We start from the raw sequence: 25,266 nt of genomic DNA on the forward strand, positions 1-25,266 counted from the left end.
TGTGAGGCTATGATCTTGAATTCACCGCTCCTGAACCGGGTTTTCGGTGTCTGACACCACATGTTGCGAAGACCTTGTTTTAAAAATCAAACCAGTTTCGTTCCAAACGAAAAACATCCAGTCTGATAAAGTACATAATTATAGACATCATGACTGGTATGTTACTCTTCTGAAGTGAAAATTAAATATTTAGGAGATTTTTCAATTTTTTAAGCGATTTCTCGTGATGCCAAATTGACAAATTTGTGACGCTAAAATCATCAACTGGTACATAGCGTTGAGGATAAAGATTTACACCACGTGAAAGAGCATCATTTCTTCTTATAAAATCCGCTTTCAAAACTATGGGCAACACAAAAGGAAATTTTTGAGGCCGCGAATTACAAGTAGTACTTTAGTGAAATTTGAGCTTTTCTGTCACGGCATTCCGATGCCAAACACAAGATGAAAACGTTTCAAACAACAATTGTTTGTTGGTACTCGCTATAGGTTTTGGCCCACGTTCATAATATCACTTTCCATGGATTTAATCATTTCGGGGCAGGCACAAAAGATTGTAGCAGTTTTAGTAGACCCCGAGTTCAAAAGCGTATAAAGGTCACAAAGGTCAGTTTACGTAGTCAACGTTTTGAATTCGGACCAGAATGTTTTGCATTGAATCTTACTTTAGAACAAATGGAACAATAGCTACAAGTGCTACGTAATTCATACCTTTTGAGCGAGCGTTCTTTACATTGTAGAAATCATCATATCAATCAGGAACGATATATGTATTTTACCGCGATTTAAAAATACGTTTAACGGCAGAGATTGCGTTACAGTTTGCACAGATCACTTGCCCCCAGGGGGAGGGGGACTCCCATATCAAATTGACGAGCTGATCGTCATAAATTTTGAAAAGTACCACTAAAAAGTACCAGAATTTGTTTTGTAGCCGTGATCTGTACAATTTTCCCACTTAATGGTACCAACTCTAAAATGAATACGCTAAGTGACAGTTGACTGACATTTATAATAACTTTCTCTTATATGTTTTCGCTCAATACCCTAAAACTGGCTAAAAGGTAGCGCCATACCTTTGACAGGTACCAAACCACGAATTTTAACCCCCGAAAGCTACGCTCACCCCCGTCAATTTTTATATAAAGGTTCACCCCCCGGGTACCCTGCGAGCAGTGGCCCTTCGACTTATCTAGGAAGATCGAAGGGCCTCTGCTCACAGGGTACCCCCCGGGCGCATGCCAAGGGTAATTTTTCACTGCCGCTTCTAAAACTATCTAAGGGCCTCGGGGTTTGCTGACTGAACACTGAAAACTGAGGCGGAGCTTCTCGTAGACAGAGCAGGTATCGAATTACTGTAACGCAGAACTCCTGACCTTAAATAAGAATTACCTTAAATAACGCTTGCAATTTGATTCTGAATTACTGGTTATTACATCCACACACATTTACGATTTTTAGTGATTTTTTTAAAAAAGTTATTTGGCCGTGTGTTTTGTCACTGTTACAGTCTCCCGACGTAAAGAATGAGGAGGTTAGGAAGCAGGGTCCCAAAGGGGTTTAGGGCTCCAGGGCTCCGGCCTTAAAAATGCAGGGCTCCAGGGCTCCAAGGCGAAAATTTCAGGGCTCTAGGGCTCCACATCATCTGCGTTAGGGCTCCGGGCTCCACTCTGGTCTACAATCTTGATATGTAAAAATTCTATTTTTAACGCTAAATCAAATACGCAAATAAAAAAGTCAGCAATTCCGATCAATTTTTTTAAACCCAAGCAGCCAGTTACATTATCTCCTATTATTTAAAAGTGGATTAAATATTAAACTTGTTTAGATGGGGTTGACAGACCTGCACGACTCCCGCTGTGTGCCCATTGTGTTGATAAAAGCCTTTATTAAGCGACTTCCCTTTTCTATAAGAGATCAAGGGAAGTTCCTTGTATATCTCTCTTAGTAGCGGCTGGTTTTGTATTAAATGCTATTTTTCCATGAGAATTTTTTTCAAACATGGCAGTTATGACAGAAATTGTGTCACGAAGGGAAGAATTTTCTTGTGTGCTTTCTGTTTTTGTGTAAGAGCGTTCTTTCTTTCTGCGAAGTTAACTTCGGAGAGGATTTTGTCCACCAGGTTACTAGGATAACCTCTCGATGCCAGGCGTGTTTTAAAGTTTTTAATGTTTTCCTCAAACCCTACTTTAGAAGAGTTTGTCCTCAGAAGCCTAAGCGCTTCTCCTTTAACGAAGCCTTTTTTACGCCTGCTGGGTGACAACTGTTGTAGTTTGTGTACTGAGATGTTTCAGTAGGTTTGTAATGTGTGCGCACGTCAAGAATCGATTCTTTCTCGAATCTCTCTCCCTTATAGACTGTTGAATCCAAGAATGTTGTTTCTAATTGTGAGACTTCAGCGGTAAACTTTGTGGTAGGGTGGTACGAATTTGCTTGCTCAATGAAATGTTCTATTTCTTATTTGTTTGTATCCCACGAGCAAAATACATCGTCAATGAACCTTTTCCACGTTAGCGGTTTGTTAACTCTCTGCCTTAAGATCTCCTTTTCTATAGATGCCATAAAGATGTTGGCAAAAGCTACTGCCATTTTAGTGCCCATGGTAGTTCCGTGTGTTTAGAGATAGTCTTTCCCGTTAAATTGGAAGGGGTTCTCCTTCAGTATAAGGCTGAGCATTTCTCTGAGGAAATTTGTAGCTATAGGAGGGTTATTGGCATGAAAGTTCTCGTATGCGTTGCATACTACCGCTGTATAGTTATTCCTTCCTCCTGTGGGATATTCGTGTAAAGGCTAGTGACATCCATTGAGACTAGAAAAGTGTTTCTAGGCACCCTAGTGCTTTCAATAAACCTTATGAAATGTGTCGTATCTTTAAGATACGAGTCCTGTATTTGCGCTATTGGCTGAAGTAGTTTGTCTACGAATGATGATAGGCGTCCTGTTGGGCCATCACACCCAGATATGATGGGGCTTCCGACTAATGTCGGTTTGTGAATTTTTGTGAGGGTATAAAACACTGGGATTCAAGGCGGATTTTGTGTTAGGTTAAACCATTTAACCGTCATTTCGTCTTTGCACCTTGTTTGGTGAAGACCTGAAAGTCAGGATGGAAAGGGTCATGAATCAGATGAACAGTAAACAATATAATCTATTAAGGACTGGGTAAGCATTGAAATGATTAATCTTCATCATTATTTGTATCTTCAAAATGATCTGTCGAGTTATTTTTTTTAATTTGTTGTAACTGATACCTGCGAGCAAACTGCTAATTAAAAGGAACGTCCGGTTACTATAAAGTTGTTTTTATCGCGCTCACTACAATTATAACAAAGTTTTCATTAAGGTGGCCGAATACAGTTTTTTAGTGTACAGGTGTTAGAAGACGTTATTTGGAAACTATGTACTTCTGGACGCCCAAAATTGGTATGGTGTAAGGCTAACTAAGAAGGAATGTATTTTCGTGTGTCTTGTTCAGCTTAGTACCGTTTCCATGGCAACGCAGAGAAATATTAAACGTCCATAAATAATAGGTTTCCTTTATTTTTAGAAAATGTACTCATTAGATTTTTTCCATTTTTTGTATTTAGAAAAACTCACAAAACACTGACACAGTTGCACTACTTTCATGTAATTTTAACAGAGAGATCTCCTGTAAATATCGATTTTGCATTTAAATGTTTTGTGAAGTTACCCTCTGTTAGATTTAAGTTTCTCTTTGTAGACGAGTTACGCTTTTAGGGAACTATTTTCATGCCAAATTTCACGAAATTCTAATGAGCGGTTCCTTAGAAAACTGTTCATTTCCACGAAAACAACCAGTCACAATTTTTTGGTCTAATGCGCATGTGTGGCCTTAATTGGGTTTCGTGGCAAAGATGAAAGCATGCATAATGTCTTAATGAATGAATTTGTTTGCTCGGAAAGAAAAGAAAAAGTGTCCAGAAATGAGAAACTTAGTTATTTAGATCAAAACTTAACTTTATTATCCAATTCATGTGAAATTGAGGGATCACTTCATCGACCGCCATATAAGCGTACCACAACCCTAGCGCGCGCTTAATAGCATCAATAACAGAATCTGCAAAGCGCGCGTAAAAACTGTGTTCGGCCACCTTAAATCCTTAACTAAGTTGTTGCATATCATTGTAAACTGAGATAACCTTGTATTATGTACTGTCCTCTCTTCAGATTCTGTTTCTTTATGCCCGTTAATACGCACAAACAAACACAAAAAGGCAGTAATCAAGAATCAATGCAATCTGGGAACTCGAATGATCAAACTTGAAAATGCTGGGCTCCGGGTTCCGCGCAAAATGTCTTTGGGCTCCGGGCTCCACAGCCAAAAAAGGATCAGGGCTCCAGTCAGTAAAATGATAGGGCTCCGGGCTCCACAGCAGAAATTTCAGGGCTCCAGGGCTCCAGGGACCCCCCCTTTGGGACCCTGAGGAAGTTATTTGGCCGTGTGCTTTGTCACTGTAGCAGTCTCCCGACGTAAATAATGGGGAGGTTGAGGGGGAGGCGGCGGGGTAAGAGCGAGGAGGGAAACGGGGTTGCGTCACCACTGTCATCCCTATTTTCCTCAATATTTCCTGTAGTACGACTCACACCTGCGACAGTCGACCACAGTACATTGTCAGCAGGAATAAGGGAGGAGCGCAGGGGGAGCAATTTTTGTCAGAGAGAGGACCAGGGTTTCACAGCCTGGATGGCACAGCTACGCTCCTTTGGCTGTAAAGCCAGTTCTACAAAGTGACATAACTAACTGACTAAACTTCAGCGTAAAATTTCCCTTAGTATCTTCGCAATCGATGACAGCCATCTGATCAGGTCTATTTGCTCAAGACATCGAGATGCCTATGGCATCAGACGGCGCTGCCAAAACCGATTCTGCGCTGGTCCCACCAAGTTAGGCAGCTAATCGTTTCAAGCAAACGAAGGGAGATCGGAGCATCACATTTGTGCAATCTAGACTTATCCACAAGATGACCTCGATATTAGTGCCTGTTGGCTTTAGCAAGTACTCTAAAAATTCAGAGCATAGCACCATATATTCAGGCAACATGATCTTGTTGGATCGTGTTCTTACTTTGACCCATTAAGGCCAAAGAAACCATATTTTGTCTGCTCAAATTCCATTACTGATGGATGAACTATCTTTTATCGCATGAAAACTATCATACAACAGACAATTTTTGTGAACAATAAATTGAAAATTGGGTCTTATCCAGATGAACTAGACAGTGACATTGCTTTTAACTCTCCTTGAGTAGCATTCATGGTAGCCTGCAAATAAAGCCGCCTCTCATCGCTCCCGGCCCCCGAGGGCCGTTTCGCTAAACGCCCCTCGGGGACGGGAGCGATGAGAGGCGGCTGTATTCGGAGGCTACGTTAGACTGAAATTTGAAAAATTTTATCAAAAATCAAAACAACTGCGCGTGTTTAGACGCAACCAGATAAAATTATGATAAGCCAAACCCGTAACCTCAGTTTGAACTGATTATATAATTAATTGACTTTGGGGTCTAGCTGGACGAAACATCAAGTTCTATCCCGTGGACAAGGGCGTACGTAAGTGCAAGGTCAGCGGTCTACCGGTGAAATGCATGTAACACAATCTTTGTGACCAAATGTATAAAACGGCCTAAAGTGTTACGATGTTTCCTACAGATGTCCCATATTACATCCAGTGTGGCCGCTCAAAGGTATGAATTATATAGCACTCTTAGCTATTTGCTCCATTTTTTTTCAAAGTAAGATTGAATGAAAGAAGTCCTGGTTTCATTTTATTCCATATTTACTAGTGTTGCGACCGGTTGACACCGTAAACTGACCCGTGTACGGCTTTTGAACTCCGCTAAAATCTTTTGACATTGCCCCTAAAAGATAGAAAACCAAGGAAAATAGTCTTATAAGCATAGGTCATGCACAGGCAGTGCCCTGTAGCAAGAATTAATAAACCATTGTTGTTTGAAACGTTTTCATGTTGTGTTTATTTGAGTTTTAGCATCGGAATGCCGTGACAGAAAAGCTCAAATTTCACTAAAGTACTACTTGTAATTCGCGGCCTCAAAAATTTCCTTTTGTGTTGGCCATAGTTTTGAAAGCGGATTTTATAAGAAGAAATGATGCTCTTTCACGTGGTGTAAATCTTTATCCTCAACGCCATGTACCAGTTGATGATTTTAGCGTCGCAAATTTGTCAATTTGGCATCACGAGAAATCGCTTAAAAAATTGTAAATATTGAAAAATCTCCTAAATATTTAATTTTCACTTCAGATGAGTAACATACCATTCATGATGTCTATAATTATGTACTTTATCAGACTGGATGTCTTTCGTTTGGAACGAAACTGGTTTGATTTTTAAAACAAGGTCTTCGCAACATGTGGTGTCAGACACCGAAAACCCGGTTCAGGAGCGGTGAATTCAAGATCATAGCCTCACATCAAAAATAATTATCGGAACGACGTAAAACATGTATTTCTTGCAATAGTTTACCGTGGGCTATGTTGTGAATTTTTTTGAGAATTTTGAATTTTTCGCTACTGCATACCTCGGGTTGATATTTACAGACATCCGCTCTTAAGTCTTTGTGAAAATGCATGCAAAGCAGTTTGTGACGTCAAGTAAGGAATAGAACCATGCCCCTTACTAGCTCGGTCATGGGACAGATAATGACTAGATTTCGTAACTTTTACAGCCTATAAAAAGTCAAGATTTGGTTGAAAAAAGGCGCAAAAAGGCTCAATGCGTTTCGAACAGGTGCAAAGATTTATTTAAGCGAAAAAAAAAGTTTGGGGTTAGGTGCACTTTAAGTCAATGTTTGAACTGGAAAAAGTAATTTTATACAATGATCATAATGTAAAAGGACATATCACGTGAAACTACCCTTCACTGTTACTCCATCTCTTGATGTGTCATGCCGGTCTCTTTATTGTTTTAATTAAGATATATATAAGGTCACAAACACAGAACACAGTGACTAAAGTGGCCGCTGGCCATATTGCCAATTAAGTCAATGTTTGAACTGGAATAACTAATTTTATACAATAATTACAATGTAAAGGAACATATCATGTGAAACTACCTTTCACTGTCACTCTATCTCTTGATGTATCATGCTGGTCTCTTTATTATCTCAGCGCGTGTTTTGTACATTTGATTACTCTTCCTACACACGTCAACATCTTGCTATGGCAATATAAGTATAAAAATCAATGTTATTATTAAATTATGTATTGTTATTGTTATCGCAGTTATTGATGATGATGATGCTGATGATTGTACTTGTCATTGTTAGCAGGAGCCCTGTTGTTAGGGTATCCTCTCTACTCCTCCACGCACTCTGCAACATTCCGAAAGAATGCGTGGCACTCATTATAAATTCTCTATCACAACCTGTTTTAAATCCAGTCACAGAATAATTTTGCATAATGTAATTTTCTTTTCTGATTCAATTTGTTATGTTCCTTATCGTTGAAATCCCGGAAATTGCGTCTATTCTCAAGATGATGGATACCTGCGATTATATTTCACACTATTAATCTGACTTGTCACGCTTTCCTGCCCAATGCCACTTTTTACGTAACGAACCTTTCGAAGAAAGGTCAGAAAGTATTGTTTTCGTCGGGGCTTTCCAATGTAATAAATGTTTCTATACCGTTTCATAGCATTTAAGGACGGTGCCTACTAATACCGAAGTATTTTTGTGCGGCTTATGACTACGCGGGAAAAACAGATCTTAGCAAGGGCTATTGGAATCCAAAAAGAAAATTGGGGGTAACCACGCATTCTTCAGAGATAATTAAGCAATAATATCTCTAAAAAGCGCCAAAAAATAAAGCAATGTATGGAATTTTTTTCCTAAATTGAAGCTTAATTAACTCTGAAAAATGCATGGTTACCCCTAATTTTCTTTTGAGATACCAAAAGCACTTGCTAAGTTCTGCTTTCTCCGTATAGTTTTAAACCGCGCAAAATTATCCCTGTATTAGTAGGCACCACCCATAGGAAACCCGAGTATCTCGAGATGCGCAGAACGTATGCGCAGTAACAATAGTAGGCACCGTCCTTAAGATTTGCTTTCTCTCTGTTTTGTCACGCTTTCTTCCTGGTTGGCAGTGACAGTAATATTTGCAGTCACGTTACCATGCTCCATTCTAGACCTCAGCTGAAGAAGATCTCACTCAAGTCCAGCCTCGCTCACCATTAAAGGAGGATTTAACACTGAATCATAGTATTACCTTTGAGATAATTCGCTTTTGTGCGTGTTAACTGCCAAGTGCTATTGTTCGAACACCGGATCAACGTTTTCATTGCAGACGCCTTTAATTTTGAAAGACTTTATCCTGGTCTAACAATACGTTACTACTACGAAATACACAGTTAGGATAGCTCTTAACTGTGGCTGGCTTACCAAATCTGGCCAGGGGATTTCTAAAATAGAATTTAAGGGTACTTCCTGGGTTCAATAGGGTAGAAGAGGGAAAAACATTTTTTTCGACCAAATAGAATTTGGGGATTTTATCTAACATTTATTGAAAAAAAAAATTGAAAAATATTAAAAAGCGCGCGAGATATTTTGGAAAACGTATTTCCATCTAAAAGTAAATAAATAAAAAAGGTGTCATAATCTTCTTAGTGCGAGACGCCCCAGAGGAATTTTCGCGGCAAACGCTTCATCCGGGAGCTCTTATTTCAGAAATAAGCATATTTTGTTTACATCTCGCCTGCAGAAAACTTCTCACTTCGAATTTTATATTCTTTGCCGGCGCTTCCCACATGGAAAAGTCATCTAAAAACGAAAAGAGCCTGTGGATAAAATCCCGGAAGAAGCCAGGGCCTAAGAAAAAGGGAAAGATAGGTTTCAGCGAAGATCGAAAACATGATCTTACAGAGAGCAACAAAGGCTCTTGGTTCGACCAAGAAACTCTAGTCGACGTTGAAGGTTCTGTCGAAGGTGATCCCGAAGAACTGGAGCAGCGGCCTTCAAATTAATCCACTGTTATTGGATCAAGTACACAGAGGTCGACTGCCGTGCAAAAGTCCTGCAGGGTAACTTTGCAAGCGTCCTGTGAAAATATCAAATGTCATATTCTGCATCCTCTGGGCCGATTTCTTTCTTCTGCAGCGAGATAAAACCAAATAACGTTTTACTGCGCGTTTGTAATGAAACATTGGAATAAAATCAGCAAGAATTAGACCGATGAAATAGAACTCACCAGAAGCGTATCAGCCCACGTGTAATACTGGAGATAGCGCGTTCTGCGTGGCCCTTTCTCTCGCTTTTTGCTCCGCTCCACGCTATCTTGAATATTTCTTACGAAGAAATCACCATCGTACCTAAATAACAGTAAAAATGCGATTTTTTTTTCATTATACATTTCCTTTGATACGAAATGAATAATCGCTTTAGCTTGAAGCGTAAATTACATTACACGCAATCAAAACGAACAACCTACCCAATAGATTTCATTTCTGTTATCAGTGCACTCCTCCGTGGAGTGCACAGTTTGGCAAACTCTCCGCTGACGCGCTTCTGGTTTTGTTAGCCTTGGTTTTTCCCCGTTTTCCTGGTTGATTTTTACGTTTTCATTTCGCCACTTTCCCCATCTCGCTCGATCACAACAGCGGAGTCTAAAACGTGTCTACAACGCGATACTTTTTCCGCGAAATTCTGTGCTATTGTTGTTGACGCCATGGAGTCCTGTTGCTCGATTGGCTCGCCACCTAATGAGGTGTCATAATCTCCTGTGGAGGCTTGTTTTTCTTGCAAACCTTTATCGAGCGAAAACTCGCACTTGAATTTTGGCAGAGTATGTCGACTTTGAACGAATTAATAGGGTATGTAGTTTTGACGGATTCTCGTGAAATTTGGCCAGAAGATTCGAGGAATAATGACAAACAAAAAGGTGTCAGGGAATTTTGATTTTCAAAATATTTTTCCCGTGGCGACTGTTTACGCAACACGACTCAAATATTTTTTGCTACTCAAACTTAAGACGTGGATATCTAAATAACCAATCAGAATTTCGAAAAAGCCTGACACCTTTTTGTTGATTGTTGCCTTGTGAATAACACTGTGCAGCGATTTCGTTCTTCGCGCGGCGTTCGATAACCGATTAATTCAATGGAACGACCATCGGTCGATTCGAGGTTCTACTGGCTCCTGGCACTTAAAAAAGGAAAAGATCGCTCAATTATAATTTTATAGGAAACTACATTTATTAAGCTTTATAATGATATATAGTTTGTTAGAGGTTTATTAAAACTTGCGCGCGTACGATTTTTTTTTCCAAAGGACACCCGCGAACCCAGGAAGTATCCTTAAAGAGGGGCTCCCGTGCGTAATTTGTTTTTAAAGTACGCCAAAAACCGGCATTGACAAACGAAGTGTTTCTGAATTTTCAGCTAAAGGAAGAAGTACAGTATAGCGTATGTCGGAAGCCAGAGGACAACAGGTACTTCCTTTCGATTTATATATTACTAACATAATGAGTGTTCCGATGGTTTTCGCTGTTTTTCCTTTGGAAAACTTATGTTTTTAAAAATTAAGAGATAAAGTCAGCAACTACGGAAGGAAAAGGGAGGAAAACCAGGTACAGTGTAATAAATTAATAAAAAAAAGTAAATGAATAAATAAATAATGAAATAAATAAAAATAAACAAACAAACAAACAAACAAATAAATACATATTGTATTTATTAAAATATATATCTGTCTGGATTTGTAAGAAAATACCCTCAGAAATTAACTACATTTTGAGACTTTCTAGGCTGATGGAATATGCTAGTCAAGAACAAGACTTCAATTAGGGCTCATCACAAGAAAGCAAGGTCAAAGAATACTAGAGACCTGATATAGAATGCTTGTCTTTGAAATTGGACATGACACTGACATTTGAACTGACATGAAATATGGCCTATGTGTTGACAAAACAAGTGTGACGTTTGGCAATTATTAGCGGCTTAGGACGCATCTTAAATCACATCCAAAACCCGGTCTTTATGTAAAGAAAAGTTAACAAAAATCAAAGATTTCTGAGGGTATGTTCTTTTAAATCCAGACAGATATATAAATATGTTAACAAGTGAATGAATGACGGACCAACTGACTGACTGACTGACTGACTGATTGACTGACTGACTGACTGACTGACTGACTGTGAGTGTTGACAACATGCCACTCTACTACTGTAAAATCAGACCACGTAAACCTCTTTACTGCTAATAAAACGTTAATATGTTAATTGCAGGTTATCACGTCCAATGGCCTCAGGACAGAAAAAAGCTGTGTCGTTGACTGAAAAGACAGTTCGGTGTAACAAGCCGGACAAATTGGCAAAAAGAACAGTAGGTTTTTCGGGGCTTCTTAATAAGGCTAACAACTGCTGGTTCAACGCCACGCTACAAGCTTTAGGCCATACGACTTTTGGGGAGTGGTTGACAGGTAAGGCAGTTTTAGTCTCCAGAGTTTGTTGGACGTCATAACTGGTCTTTCTAAACTTACCACTAAAGTACTCCCAGCTGCTTGCACGTATGCTACTCTGTTTTGACGTTCAAATTATTGACCAACTTTTTGTTATGATAATTTGTGAATTGACGGCATGATTACAGTGAGCTCAGTTAAGGTAACCACATCCTGTTCAGTCAAGTTTCTAGGTCCGTCGCAGGAGGCCAAAACTGTTTATTCACTTATCCAGAACCTCTTAAAGGACGGTAACAAAATGACCTTGGACCCTACTTCTTCCCTTGTGAGTATTTTGCCAAATTTTGATTGTTGTTGCCGTTATGATTACCATATCGTTACTGTTACCTCTGTTACGTTGTTAGCATTTATATTACTAACTATTCGTGTCGATTGCCCTAAACTTGTTTGGAATAAATTGTAGGCCTGCAAACACTAACTTGTTAGCAAAACGTTCATTTCAATAGGATTCCTTTCACCGCATGAATCCTTCCTTGGCAAAGGGAAAACAACACGACGCTCACGAATGTCTCATCAATCTTTTGGATTTCCTAGTAGATAAGGTGAGTAAACACTTATCCGGGTGCATCTAGGCCCAGGTGTCCGTTTTTGTAGTTAAATGATTCTCGTATGACAATTGCAATTCTTCGCTTTTCTTTTAGACAGTTAAATCAATTCCACAACGTGCAAAGGTGACCAATCCAAGGAAGTGCCAAGTATGCAATCACGTAAGTGGTAGTAACCCGCCCAAAACCCCTACCCCTACCTCCGCATGACTTTCTCTTATTTTTAAGTTCATGCATTAATTTTAGTGTTATCTGATTTCCTTTGGTAGAAGGTAGAAGGTGAAATGCAAGAGTGGAATCATTTCGTCAACAGCCTTCCGATTGTGGGATGCGATACAGTTGAAGATGCCCTTTCGAAAACTAAAGAAAATGGCAACTCAATATTGGAATCGTAAGATTTTTGTGTGACTGGTACATTACTCTAGGCGATATAATTCTGTCAAAACTAAACGTACAACTACAGTTACTTGTAAGCGAAAGGCGAGGAATTTAATGCGAAACCTCTTTTTCTTTTCTGTTCCTTTCAGTTTCTGCCCGCAATGTGAGCAACAAACCAATCATACCACTTGGATGACATTTGTTGAAAATCCTACTTTACTTGTTACCCATCTGAAGAGATTCAGCAACAAAGGGAACAAGATAGAGGGGAAAATTGGTGTACAAAAGTGAGACATAAACTAATGCTTTTATGATAGAGTTACCAAGGAGCAAAAAATATGAAGTCATAAACACTGAGCTCTGCTTTTTAACTTCCTACTTCATCCGATGGTAGCAAAAGACAAACGTATAGTGTTACTAATTGAAAATACATTTTGTATATCAAACGCAACTTTCGAGGCTCGAAGAGGAATCTGTTTTTCATGCTTCATATACAGCAACGTTTTGTGGGATTATTTTTTATGAATAATTTCATCAAAATCATTCCTGCACGTGCAGGTCATTGTACTGCTAATTACAACCTATTGTTTTCTCCAGGCATGACTGATTTTGATTAATTTATTCATAAAAATCCCACGTAAACTTTCGGTCTTGTCTTTTAGCTTTATGCTTTGAACCGACAACGTTAACTGAAATAGCTGTATATAATCAAGCTAAATGACAAGACCGCAATGTTTCGTGGGATTATTTTTTAAGAATAATTTCGTCAAAATCATCCGTGCACGCGCAGGCCATTGTACTGCTAATTACAACCTATTTTCTCCAGGCATGACTGATTTTGATGAATTTATTCATAAAAATCCCACGTAAACTTTCGGTGTTGTCTTTTAGCTTCATGCTTTGAACCGACAACGTTAGTTGAAATGACTGTATATATTACAGTGCGAAACCAAAGTACAGGGAAAGACCTAGTAAGTGGTGCCTAAAAGGACTGCAGCCAACAGCATTTCGATTTTCTTTGCGAGCCTTTCACTCTCATAACGTTAAATTCAGTTCAGTTTACTTTCTCTCTTTATTGTTATTCAACAATCCAATAGCCCATTTTACAGTTGTGTGCTTAGTGACCTGGCCTTGGCTTGGAAGTGAGGCTGGGGGTGACCTTGTTTTGATACAGACCTCACTGCTTTTCATATGTAGATCATGCTGTTCTTATGCTAATTAGTTTGTATTTACATATGAAAAACAGTGAGGTTTGTATCAAAACAAGGTCACCCCCAGTCTCGCTTCCAATCCAAGGCCAGGTTACCATGCACACAACTGTAAAATGGGCTATTGCAAGATAAACGTTTTAACTGCATGAACATAAGCAGGTGGATTGAAGCAGAAATTACAGAGCATCCCAGTGAAATTACCATCAAATCATCAGCGAGGTGGTTTTGGCACACGTACAGCAGGAGGATAATGTACTTTTTTCTAACTGAGAATGTTGTACTTCTGACTTTTGTTGTTGTTTTGACAGGGAAATTGACATATCTTCTCTCTGTGCCAAGCCTTCCAGAGAGGACCAACTTTATCACCTAACGAGCGCCATTGTAAGATTATCCTTACTGAAAACAAAACCCTTGTCAAGTGCTTTAGATTGCCTTTGAAGTCTCTATTTGAGCAAAATCTCCGTTGATGTCTTCTTGTTTCCGTGTTTTTCCTAGCTCCACAAAGGGACGGAAAGTTCCTCTGGACATTGTAAGTACATGCCTGTAATTGGGCAATATCAATCATGGCATTTCTATTTGATCACAAAGTTGAGCTGAATGGATTTTATTCGAACTTCTTCAGACACAGCAGTAGCGAAGATAGGAAGTGGGTGGCATGTATTCGATGATGGCGATGTATACCTCGTAGGAGACCAGGAGCTGAGTACACAGCTTGAGGTAAATTATTGTTGCATCTATACCCCTATGCCTATTTGATTCATGGATAAATGAATTAATTGAAAAGAAAAATGACCGAAATTGTATGCATTCAAATTTTTATAGAACTGTGCTTACCTGCTATTCTATGAGGGAAGTGGATGCAAGGAAAACAATAGGCAGGCGTCTCCACGAGGAATGAAAAACAAAACTGGTGTGTGTATGTCCTTTTTTTTCCTTTTAGTTTTTTTGCTCGACAAATTCATTGATTAAAACCACTTTAGTTAAATGGGATACTGGACATAGACTTTTGATCATCGCAACTATTGTTTTCCCTAGAAAGAACCAAGGAACTGCGTTTGTCTTGCGGAGAACAAAAAAAGGCAGATTCTGTAAGTCAGAAGGTATGGCCATACGCACCATTTGTTTAATGAAACGTTTCCGGTATAAGTGAGGTTGTTCTCCACCCTTCTTTGTTGTTTTGTTTTGAAGGTTGTCGACAAATCTTCTCTATGTTGCGTCACAAGTGAGATGATCAACAAGGTATGGTATGCCACAACTTATCGCTTAATCCTTCTAAAATGTTATTACGCAAAACAAAACCGGCAGATGACGTACAGTGTAAGTATTGATGGGGCGTGATATGATGTCTCAAATGCCCTGGAAACAAAGTCTATGAAATCGCTGCAGTTTTATCATACGATGATCAAATTTTAGACTGATAAATAGTAAGCGAATGTAATAATATCATTTGAGTGTTGCAAATTTTTCTTTTTATTTTACAAGTGTTAAAGCACATATTTTTTGGATTATAGTATATGGAATTTCAGCACTTACGAGGTTTACCATTTCAAAAATGTAGGTTAGCAGAGTGGCAGATGCAGCACGAAATGCAACCGGTACAGTCCATTCATTTAGGGGCATCCCAATTCCCTACTTAACAATCCAAGACGTCCAACGTCTCCTTGGAAGCGCCGGATCAACAAAGGAGCTTACAATTTGCAAGATCTTTCATTTTACGCATTATGGGAACATTAATTCCAACCATTCTTGGATGCTTCGTATTTTCATTATTTTACGGATCATAAGATAAATGTACCCTCATATCTTTTTCCCATAGGTAATCGATCGCTATCTTGGCATCCTTGTGAAAGAATATAACAGAACGCAGGTTTGGTTATGCTTCTTGGTTGTAAAAGTTTATTCTTGAGATAGCAAATATGCTATCGATATAATGTCGAAATACACTTATAAATTTTTTGTATCAACATAATTTCCACAGGCAACCAATAAGGAAACATGTACTTGGATAAGCAGCCAGACGTTCTCCGTTTTAAGAAACAAAGTTGAAGTTTTTAAGGCATCAGGTGGTAGTGATGTATCGTCATTGCACATGGCAATTGACCAGGTACTACGGTGTATAATTGTTAAGATGTGTTTTAACTGGAAATTGGAAGTGCTTCGATGATACGATACGGTTCTCATTCAATGGCCGATTAAGCTCTCGTAAATTTAAGTCACAGTAATTGAAATTGTCATGATTAAAATGGCCGCAAGGTCTGATTTTGTTGTAAGGCTGTTTCTCCCGCGAACCAGTACCACCAGCAGAACCGCCCATATGTTCAAAGGGCGGGATTAGCATTTTGCGGAGAGATACAGAAAATTTGACGAGTTCACAATGTCCAGCGAATATTGTTCTGAAGAGTTCTAAGGTAAAAAGTCTTTCCCTTTTTTATTTCAGGTTGTTGCGAAAACAAAAGTAGACGCTGTTCATTTCTTTGTTGTTGTACATTACCAAGGCAGGCCGGATCACTGGTGTCTCTTGGTAAATTTCCACTTTTTCTTTAATCTTCTTTAGCATGAAGAAAGTACGACCTAAAAAATATGTTTAACTTCTCAGAGGTCCAGGCCCAGAGATAGAGACTTGTACATAACTCAATAAAGCGATCGTATAAATTGAATAATAATTGTGATTGATTGTTAGTAACGAATATTTGTTTAGAAGAAACTAAAGCTTTAAATTTTTACAATTTTTCAGTACACCTGTCCAAGGGATCGTCGAATGGTATACATGGATCCTATGGGACATGGTGGGAAGGCGCAACAAAGTTTTGAGGTTGCAAGGTACTCTACAGCTATAATTTATTGCCTTAAATTTCAGTTACCGTCGACATGGAATAGGAGTGATAAAAGTTTAGCTCTTAAGTATCTCATCAAATCTCTCCAGGTATTTCTTCGAACGAATGACACGTACTGATGCAGAAAAGAGTAACCAGGAAGCATGGACATATGAAATTCTGACAGTAAGCGTTATAATTCTAATTACACAAACCCTACCCCACCCCCGCTGCACCTTTCTGACCTCTCCAACTGTTATATTCGCAGAACGTCCACGGATTACCCGCGCAAAGAAACATTTACGATTGTGGAGTGTTCGTTTGCTTGGTAGGTATGCACATTTTGCTACCCAGAGAAAAATGCAACACTGAGGGCGAACGAAAAAGCTTTAATGCAAAATACGGTCTTAAATCTGCTTACTTATTGATATCGCGTTAACGAATGGGAAAAACATAGCACACGAGATGAAAGTACTTCTAAACAACTACTTCTAACAAAGCCCGACATAAACTCTTCAACTGCCTGGACTATGCCCAACCTATACGGAAATTAACATAATGAAACTATTAACGCAAACCAAATGAAGAGTGCGTGTGGATTTTGGTGGGTAAGCGCGCTAATTATTGGGTCCTGACGTCACTGAATTGGTAGTGGCGTGATAGCAAATATGACATTATCCTATTGTAATAATTGTCTCTTTTCCACAGTATGTTCTCTCAATCCTAATTGGAGAAGGATTTCGTTTTACTCAGGTAAGATTTGTTTTGTTAACAGTTCCGTATAATTTCATCTTTTGGTGGTAACGACGGCGCAAGAAAGCCTGTAATACATGACTGTTAACAGTCACCAAGCAAATTAGTCGCTAATGATTCAATGATTAAGCTCTTCGAGGTCGCTGGTGTTAAATTGAGAAAGTGAAGGAAGCTGTGTGGTATTTGTCACTCAATGTTCACTTTCCCATACAAGCAATATAGAAATGAATAACAACAAATCTTTTAGATTAATGTAGAGTATTAATATGTTAAAAGGCTTTTTTTTTAATCAAAAACAGGTGGACATTCCCGAGCTAAGATTCCTACTGGCTTACGAAATTTTGCAACAGGATCTGATGTAAGTAATCGTTGAAGTGCTACGACAAATTAATTATCTGTTATTTACATTTCATCTTGGCGTTCTTGTGTTGTTGTAGGGCGGAGCAGAAGGCAAGACTTAAGAGCGCAGTTCCATCCTGTCCTCATGGAGAAAATGGTTTGTGAAGAATCTTTACCGTTTCTGCAACATAGATGTAGTTTTTAGTTTTTAATTTTTAGTTTGATGAAGGCAGAACGGCCGAGGAAAAGTAAGTGTAGATAGTAACATCTGAGATGGAAGTTCTCCCCACGGTCTTTTTAAAACACTTACCTTTATAGAAAGTCCGAGCTTCGCTCCTTCTTGCTCGTATCATAATTGTATAATTTTACGCAATCATGGCGTCACTCATTTTCAAGGGACTACAGGAAGTGGTATATATTTTTTAAGCAGATTCCAATTCTTCTCTTCCCTTTTCAGTTTTTATGCTGTAAATAGGTTTTTTAATCTTGAGAACCATGAACAGCCAGAACGTTAAAAAAATCTCTCCTGGACGAGTCAGACGTTGTCTTTAACATTGTCCGTGCATAATGCACTACGGATTCCATGAGTCCATTGTATCCTTATGGATTCTTCTACTGAACGTTTATCCACTTGCCAAACCCTTAACTCAAGTTACAAAATACATGTATGTAATATGCCTGTAAAACAGGTCGAAGAGACCCATGTAGACAAAGTTTTTGAAAGAGTGTGTTCGGTAGGAACTACGGTATCATTTTCTCGATCTTGTTTCAGTTAAAATCCAAAATGAAGGAACACAAGAAGAATGTGGTAGCCCAAACGAAATCGAAGAATCAGTAGACGAGGAAGAAGAAGAGGAAGAAGAGGTTCCAGACGAAGAAGAGACCTAGAAAAAACGTTACAACATTTCAGTCGAGGATGCAAAGCACAGAGTGGCAGAAAACAAGGATTACCTCTTTTCCATAGCAAACACGCCATCATTCAGAAGCGTTACCCCAGCCACATTTAGAGCGCCACCAAGCTTATCTACTTTTTGGTGGATTTCTTCACTCGTTCAAAAGGCTTGAGACAGTGCTTTTGGGGATGACGTAGTATATAGTTATAGATGCCATCATTCATTTCCTTCACAGTCTTTTCACACAAAAACCCAAAAAGCAACTACCTGGTGCCAAAATAGAATTTCAACCACTTCTACCTGCAACACCAATTTACGTCGATTACGACCTGCCCAAACATATTCCAGGACTGCACATGTACGTAAGCCATGTCCTCGTGCATGAGGCAGTCACAAAGCTAATAATGGAACTGGAAGGTTGTGACTACCTCACGGCAACTGGCATTGGCATTGAAATGGACACGCGCACCTGAACTCCATATGGCGAGAGATGGCAAGAGCTAGTTGATGAGAGACATCAGTGAAAACTGGAAAACAAAGCAAACAAAAGAAACCGAGTGTTACTGGAACTCAGCTCGCTTTGAAGAGTAGCAATCTTACGAGAGAAACACACTGTACAGCTTTGTCAAATGTTAATTTTTTCCAGAGTTTCTGAGAGTGATAAAAATTCTTGGTCTGACAGTGATTAAACCTTTAAAGAAAGCGCTTATTCCATCTAATTTATTTTCTGTATTAGTTTAGCTGACATTGATGCCTCAACTTATCTGTTAATATTTTTGAAATTTGCCTTTCGTGATCTACAAATTTCGAAAAAAATTCGACAAACATTTTTCTCGTCGGAATTCACTCAGCATTTAAATCCGCGGGGAAACGTATTGGCAATATTTACAAATTGCGCACTTTTACCGCAACAAGAGAAAATAGAAGTTCACGAACTCCACAATGAGCTGCTCGTTTAAACAAAAATTCACCCTGTGGTCCAGTTCCGGGACAAAATAATCCCGCGATCGTCCCAGTGAACTCTTGTAATCATGATTTACACAGCCTGACAGGCATCTTGCCTCGCTTGGTGTAAGTGGAAGAACGCGAGGTCATCAGACTGTCACGAGGCAATTTATTTGCTTGTGAACCGACCAGTTCCCGTTGGAGCGGATAAGAAGAAGTCATTCTTACTTTTCCGGCATGAGAAACGTTTGAGCGGCCAGTCTTCAGTTAACTTTTTCTTTCCTCCATAAACAATTCCAGTGAGAGAGCAATGTTGATAATCTTGCAGAATATGACGATTTGTGCCGGTCTGACGTATCGTACGGTGGCTGCAGGGCTCCTGACGGTGGACGGAAAGCGGTAAATTAAGCCCCCCCCTCCTTTCATCCGTACTCCCTCCCCACTCTTGTCTTTAATGTCGAATTTGCCTATTTAAGTCTGCAGAAACGTTGTAAAAAAAATGACGTAATGAAGAATTCAGTGTAATGTTTTGAAGCATTCTCACTCGTGTTTCGTCCGAAGTCATTCGAGGTTAGTCGTGGTCACTCCTAGGCACTCGGGTGTACTTTGAGACATGACGTTTTTTCTAAGCAGTGGTAAGAGCTGTATGCACAATCTCAACATTAAATTATGAAAATATATCTATGTTTTTAAAAAACAAAGAACTGATGGCGAGGCAATCCCTATGTGGATGTGCTGTAATAAGGTAAGTTCAGTAGAGGTTCTCTACAAAAGCTGAACGTACTTGAATGGTTTACTTATTCAGTACTAGTGGCTCTGTGGTCAGAATTGTGAGTTTTTGACTGGAAAACCTTTTAATGAAATCTACTTGCATACTTGAGCAAATGAAATGCAATAATATGAAATCCTAGCCGCTGAAATTGAAAGGTCACGCCTTTTGAATGAAAATTAGTTGAACCAGCCAGGGCCGTACCTAGGATTTTTTGTCTGCGATGGCAAACTCCGCACTCCCTCTCAACGGTCTCCCGTTTACAGACAGGGTTTCTAGTTGGACGTTTTGTTTTCACCCTTACACAGAAAGTTGCCTCTCCTTTAAAGAAGAAAAAAACACACTGATGCTTTTTGTCTTAAATTGTCAAGACTTTCTATGGCATAAACACCTTGTTTAGCTTGAACCAAACATTGCCTCTCAATTAATGGTAAATTTAAAACACCACGGAGAAAATCACTGAGCCCCACAATTCAAACGCACTATAACAGTGGAGCAAAGCACTAGCAAAAACACAGTCTCGATTTTAGTACAATTCAAGCCTTTTATTGCTGTGACACGTTGCATAACTCTATAACACGCTAAAACGATTACTACAGAACCAAAAAAAGAAATAGTGCCAAGAAACACAACAACTTGTGACAAAAGTAATAGCCGGGCCCGGTATTACAACAACTACAAAATTTTTATTTTTATTTTTATTTATTTAGCTTTGTCCAATATGGACAGGGATACCGCAACAGCTAACGCTAATTACTGCGGACCCGGGATATACAGAATATATGCACAAAGACCAGACCACAACACCGGGAACTACGTCCCCTACTCTTTGCGAACAGTGAGTGGGTTCTTTAACGTCTCACAGAGTTATTTACAAACAAGGCCTACAGTTTATCGTCCTTATCCGAGAAGATTAGAAAGTCTAACCATTTGCAGATGTCAGAGTAGAGGCAGCACTTTCTCCTCAGTTATTTAAAGACCCTGAGTGGTGGTCCGGCCGGGGTTTGAACCCACGACCTCCCGCACGGTAGTCCGGCACTCTACCAACTGAGCTAACCGGTCGGCGGTTGAAGTTTATTGCACGTTCAATCGGCAAGCAATGATGTCCTGCCTAACATTTCACAAATCTCAACTAACAAGAAAGGCCGTTAAAACTTTCACGCGCTTTTAACGAGCCAAACCAAACCCGGCCGGCTTAGACTACGAGTAGTCCTCCATTTTTCCTCAGGGACAGTAGGGCGAGCGAAACGCGAGCGCGCGTGAAAATCACCCCACGCGAGAAAAGGCGACACGCGGCGGGAGAGAGAAAAATGAGTCCCCGCCGCGTGTCGCCTTTTCTCGCGTGGGGTGATTTTCACGCGCGCTCGCGTTTCGCTCGCCCTACTATCCCTGAGGAAAAATGGGGGACTACTCGTAGTCTACGGCCGGCTGAAATGCACCGTCGTTGAACAGACAGAATAAAGGGTCATATACAAAATGAGGAGAATTCAAAAAAGGAAGATAAAACTCATCAGGCAAAAATGACCTGTGATGTTGAACATACGATGGTTAAGTCCAAGGCCCTATCAACTCCTTCAGACCCGCTGCAAATACTTGGGAGTTGTGCAGGCTTTAAAAACCAATTTAGCTCTGAAAAAACATACTCGTGTAAGCTAGATTTAAAAAGGCTAAAACACGCGCTAGGGAGTGGCGTAGGCTTGTCAATCTTAATTTACACACAAAATTCTAAACCACAGGCAGTCCAAATTACAAAATCGTTATTGTCATAAGAAAACTCGTGCTGGCTTTTGCCTCGAAAGATTTTCCACAATAATTATTTGGAATTCTCATTGAAGGAATATTTTTCAGTTAATTAGTCGATTTTCTTGTGATTTTGGAACAACCTTCAAGAAAAAGCTCAGCTCCGGCAAACACTATGTTAGAAAAAAAAAAAAAAAAAAAGATAAATAAACAGTCATAGCGTTTTACATTTAGGTATATCCATCAAACAAATGTAGCTCTGCTGACTTTACTATACAGCTATTTCAATTAACGTTGTCGGATTAAAATCAAGCTAAAAGACAAGACCGCAATGTTTTGTGGGATTATTTTTTATGAATAATTTCATCAAAACCATCCCTGCACGTGCAGGTCATTGTACTGCTAATAACAACCTATTGTTTTCTCCAGGCATGATTGATTTTGATGAATTTATTCATAAAAATCCCACGTAAACTTTCGGTGTTGTCTTTTAGCTTCATGCTTTGAACCGACAACGTTAATTGAAATAGCTGTATATAAATATAGTAAAGTCAGCAGAGCTCAGATCCGCTCGCGCACAACTCAGTACACGACATTAGTGCTGTCGCGTAAATTGTATGCAAATGCCACTATAGAAAGCCACAAGAAACGAACAACGTAAGTCAATAATTTATTGATTTATTTCTTTTTCACAACTTTTGTGGACTCCCTGTGAGAAAAACCTGATAAAGTTGACCTCCTGGTGACAACGCGAAAACAAGCAAAATGCCGTCGCCGACGTGACGCGACCTTGATTTGAGCACCGGAAGTGAGGTCCAGTCTATTCCACGCGCTGTCACGTCCTCTTTTGACGTTGACGTTGCTTTTGCTAAATCTCCATATTATTGTTTGCGTAACGCTTTTCTCTGTATCACGGTACGACGGTTTTGTTTTCAAATTTTTAGGAATGAAGCTTGCGGAAGGAAACAAAACTGGTTACGAAAAATCATAAACGACAAAACAGCTGGGATACAAAGAAACTGATTTCTTAATTAACTGAAAGGATCGAGAGCCATATACTTAGCTGTTGTCCGACCGTTTGTCAGAGAGCCATTCAATTTACTGTATATATTTTATTATGTCTCTTTGGTATTGTGTTCTTGGTAGACACATGGAATTTTGTGGATTGGATGACTTTTTTTCTTGACTGATCAGATTCCGATTCTGTTATAACTTATACAGATTGTGTAAGTAGGGAAGTGGGGATTAACCTCTTGTAAGCGACCACTTGACGCGTGGTCTGATCTTCATTTTTCGCTGCATGTACTACGCTACTCAGAGTTTACGAGGAACTTCTAATGACAACCTGGCACTGCTCGTATTTTAACTAGGAAAATGTATACATGTACTATAATTATGTTCGAATAAGTAGATGTTTCAGACCTGTTCCCGGAGGACACCCCCTGTGGTTCGACTATCGTAAGCGAACAGCTCCCGAAAGCGACCACTAAATCTTGGCATTTTGGGTTATCGCTTACAGGCTTACGCGAGGTTCGACTGTATCTTAAAGTTAACGATAGACGACACTCTTGATTCCACTACTTATTGCGTAACTCGTGTCACCTTCAGTATGTGAGGTAGGACGAAATAGAGCCTTTAACTGGAAGTAACTGCCCTCAAAGCTGCTCCAATTCCTTCGTCAAGACTTCAGCAAAAGCATAGAAGGCAATGTTTAAGTTTGAGTGCCCTGATAGGATTAGCGCCGCCACTAATTCCCCTTCAACGCCCTTTAAAGGTTGGTTCTCGGAAAGACAGTCTGACTCGCCACGCAAGGTTAGTCATAGGTTTTACTGGGGCATCTCCCCCATTAGTCCAGAGAAAGGCAAATGAAGTGGCTTATTTGCAAGTCAAAGTCATGCTGTATTCAGGGAAAAGATTAGCTGCCTCAGCTAATAGTTTTTCCAACATCATGCCCAGCTATATCAGATAAAGAGTGAAATAAAAAAACTGCCATGTCTCAGTTGACAGTTCAAGTTCAGTTCTCAGCCATCAGGCACTCCCCTTCAGACGCCGGGACAGAGGGTGAAATTTAACATTGGCCCGGTGTTAAAACACCGCTTATTTTCCCGCCCCCGGGGAGGGCATCAGTACCGTACTTCACAAGCAAATAAAATACAAATCAGTTTGGGTTTGTTGGCAAAGATCGACCTTGTCGACAAGGGGGCTCATTAGATAGGTCCGCGCATTTCAAATCCGATATCATTTGGCGTTACCAAAATTATACTCATAAGCTAATGGACAGCGTATCACCAATACCATGCCACTTGTAGCGGAGCTCGCGCTCGCGCCGTAGGCGCGCGTGGCGGAGCCCCATAGCTAAGAGATTTTGGTAAACCCATCAGTGCGAGAAATTTTGGTTTGGTTATGACGTCATTTCCGTCCGACCGACCGCCCGTACGTACGCTTAATCCATGTAAGCCAACATGAAATGAGACACTCAAACCTTGTGCTGCAAATCAGGTTTTTTTCGGCTGGAATATGCATGGCCAACTGCGCTGCCGGCCGCGTTTGTTTGGCAGGAAATTGCATCGCCAACTGCGTTTGAGAAAAAAAAAAAAATAATAGTTTTGAAGACGACCTGCACGGCAAAACACAAACTCAATTTATGAATAAGTCTACAAACATGTAAAGCAAAGAAAGGGAGATAGAAAGAGATTTATAAAATATTTGATATATTTAATATATTTCGCAAGACTCGCAAAGTAATTTCAAGTACAACTGTTAAGGAAATGGTGAAAAATTTCCCAAAATTTTGATCGGGGTTTGCCTATCTCCTCCCCCCCCTGAACCCGAGGGGAAAAAAGCAAAAGAAAGAAGAGCCACAGCGCTTTGCCTGCCTCGCTAGACGACCTCGTCGAGGGAGCTCAAGTGAAGACGACAAAATATGCAGCAAATACGCAGTAAACGTTTTTCAAGGTAATTTTTGCATCTGAGTACCACAATAAAATTTCCTAAAAGACATTCTTTATTCAGAAAATGTACACGAAAACGAACACAAAACTATATGCTACAGACTATAAATGTTTCAAATCAAACTTTGTACGGCCGGTTGCCGTGTTTTGGCTGTCAAATTTGTATAAAATCTATTTTCTCTGAGACTTTCTCAGCGTAATAATCTACTGTTACGATTACTATTACCAGCAACAACTTCACAGTCTGGATCCGCTGCTTGTGCTATGATTCCTAAACAGCAAAACTCCACAAGGCACGATGAGCGACTCGACTTCTCGGCCATCTCAGGCTGCCACATCGATCGGGCAAGTTCACGTAAATTTCAAGAGCGTGTACTGAGAACATCTATTTCAATCAAGAAATAAATAAACAAAATTTCCCTTCATTTGTCGAATTATTT

General features: G+C 39.7%; 1 protein-coding gene and 1 long non-coding RNA gene across 4 annotated transcripts in view; both read left to right on the forward strand.

The window, feature by feature from the left end:
• Positions 1 to 19,705, forward strand: part of LOC146460857 (uncharacterized) — a 47,584-nt gene extending 27,879 nt beyond the window's left edge. For 2 of the 3 annotated variants that reach the window (XM_085087810.1, XM_085087809.1), the window contains 24 exons: positions 8,165 to 8,224; positions 10,409 to 10,461; positions 11,257 to 11,450; positions 11,651 to 11,754; positions 11,936 to 12,031; positions 12,131 to 12,200; positions 12,311 to 12,425; positions 12,562 to 12,699; positions 13,932 to 14,004; positions 14,119 to 14,152; positions 14,246 to 14,340; positions 14,446 to 14,533; positions 14,659 to 14,723; positions 14,812 to 14,862; positions 15,440 to 15,490; positions 15,602 to 15,727; positions 16,061 to 16,144; positions 16,358 to 16,443; positions 16,547 to 16,622; positions 16,705 to 16,764; positions 17,145 to 17,189; positions 17,489 to 17,547; positions 17,627 to 17,685; positions 18,301 to 19,705. In XM_085087810.1, the coding sequence (XP_084943936.1) occupies positions 8,165 to 8,224; positions 10,409 to 10,461; positions 11,257 to 11,450; positions 11,651 to 11,754; positions 11,936 to 12,031; positions 12,131 to 12,200; positions 12,311 to 12,425; positions 12,562 to 12,699; positions 13,932 to 14,004; positions 14,119 to 14,152; positions 14,246 to 14,340; positions 14,446 to 14,533; positions 14,659 to 14,723; positions 14,812 to 14,862; positions 15,440 to 15,490; positions 15,602 to 15,727; positions 16,061 to 16,144; positions 16,358 to 16,443; positions 16,547 to 16,622; positions 16,705 to 16,764; positions 17,145 to 17,189; positions 17,489 to 17,547; positions 17,627 to 17,685; positions 18,301 to 18,416 (1,998 nt within the window). In that variant the 3' untranslated portion in view covers positions 18,417 to 19,705. Of the gene's footprint in view, positions 1 to 8,164; positions 8,225 to 10,408; positions 10,462 to 11,256; positions 11,451 to 11,650; positions 11,755 to 11,935; positions 12,032 to 12,130; positions 12,201 to 12,310; positions 12,426 to 12,561; positions 12,700 to 13,931; positions 14,005 to 14,118; positions 14,153 to 14,245; positions 14,341 to 14,445; positions 14,534 to 14,658; positions 14,724 to 14,811; positions 14,863 to 15,439; positions 15,491 to 15,601; positions 15,728 to 16,060; positions 16,145 to 16,357; positions 16,444 to 16,546; positions 16,623 to 16,704; positions 16,769 to 17,144; positions 17,190 to 17,488; positions 17,548 to 17,626; positions 17,686 to 18,300 lie in introns of all 3 variants that reach the window. The other variant, XM_085087811.1, reaches the window with a different exon arrangement.
• On the forward strand, positions 2,772 to 4,445 carry LOC146460858 (uncharacterized). The gene is made up of 2 exons (XR_014857541.1): positions 2,772 to 3,343; positions 4,131 to 4,445. It is a non-coding gene; the product is annotated as an uncharacterized LOC146460858 (long non-coding RNA).
• Positions 19,706 to 25,266: the final 5,561 nt, after the last annotated feature.

The sequence above is a fragment of the Pavona decussata genome, unplaced genomic scaffold, assembly GCF_977016875.1.
Source record: "Pavona decussata unplaced genomic scaffold, jaPavDecu1.1 SCAFFOLD_207, whole genome shotgun sequence".
In the NCBI taxonomy this organism is placed as follows: domain Eukaryota; kingdom Metazoa; phylum Cnidaria; class Anthozoa; order Scleractinia; family Agariciidae; genus Pavona; species Pavona decussata.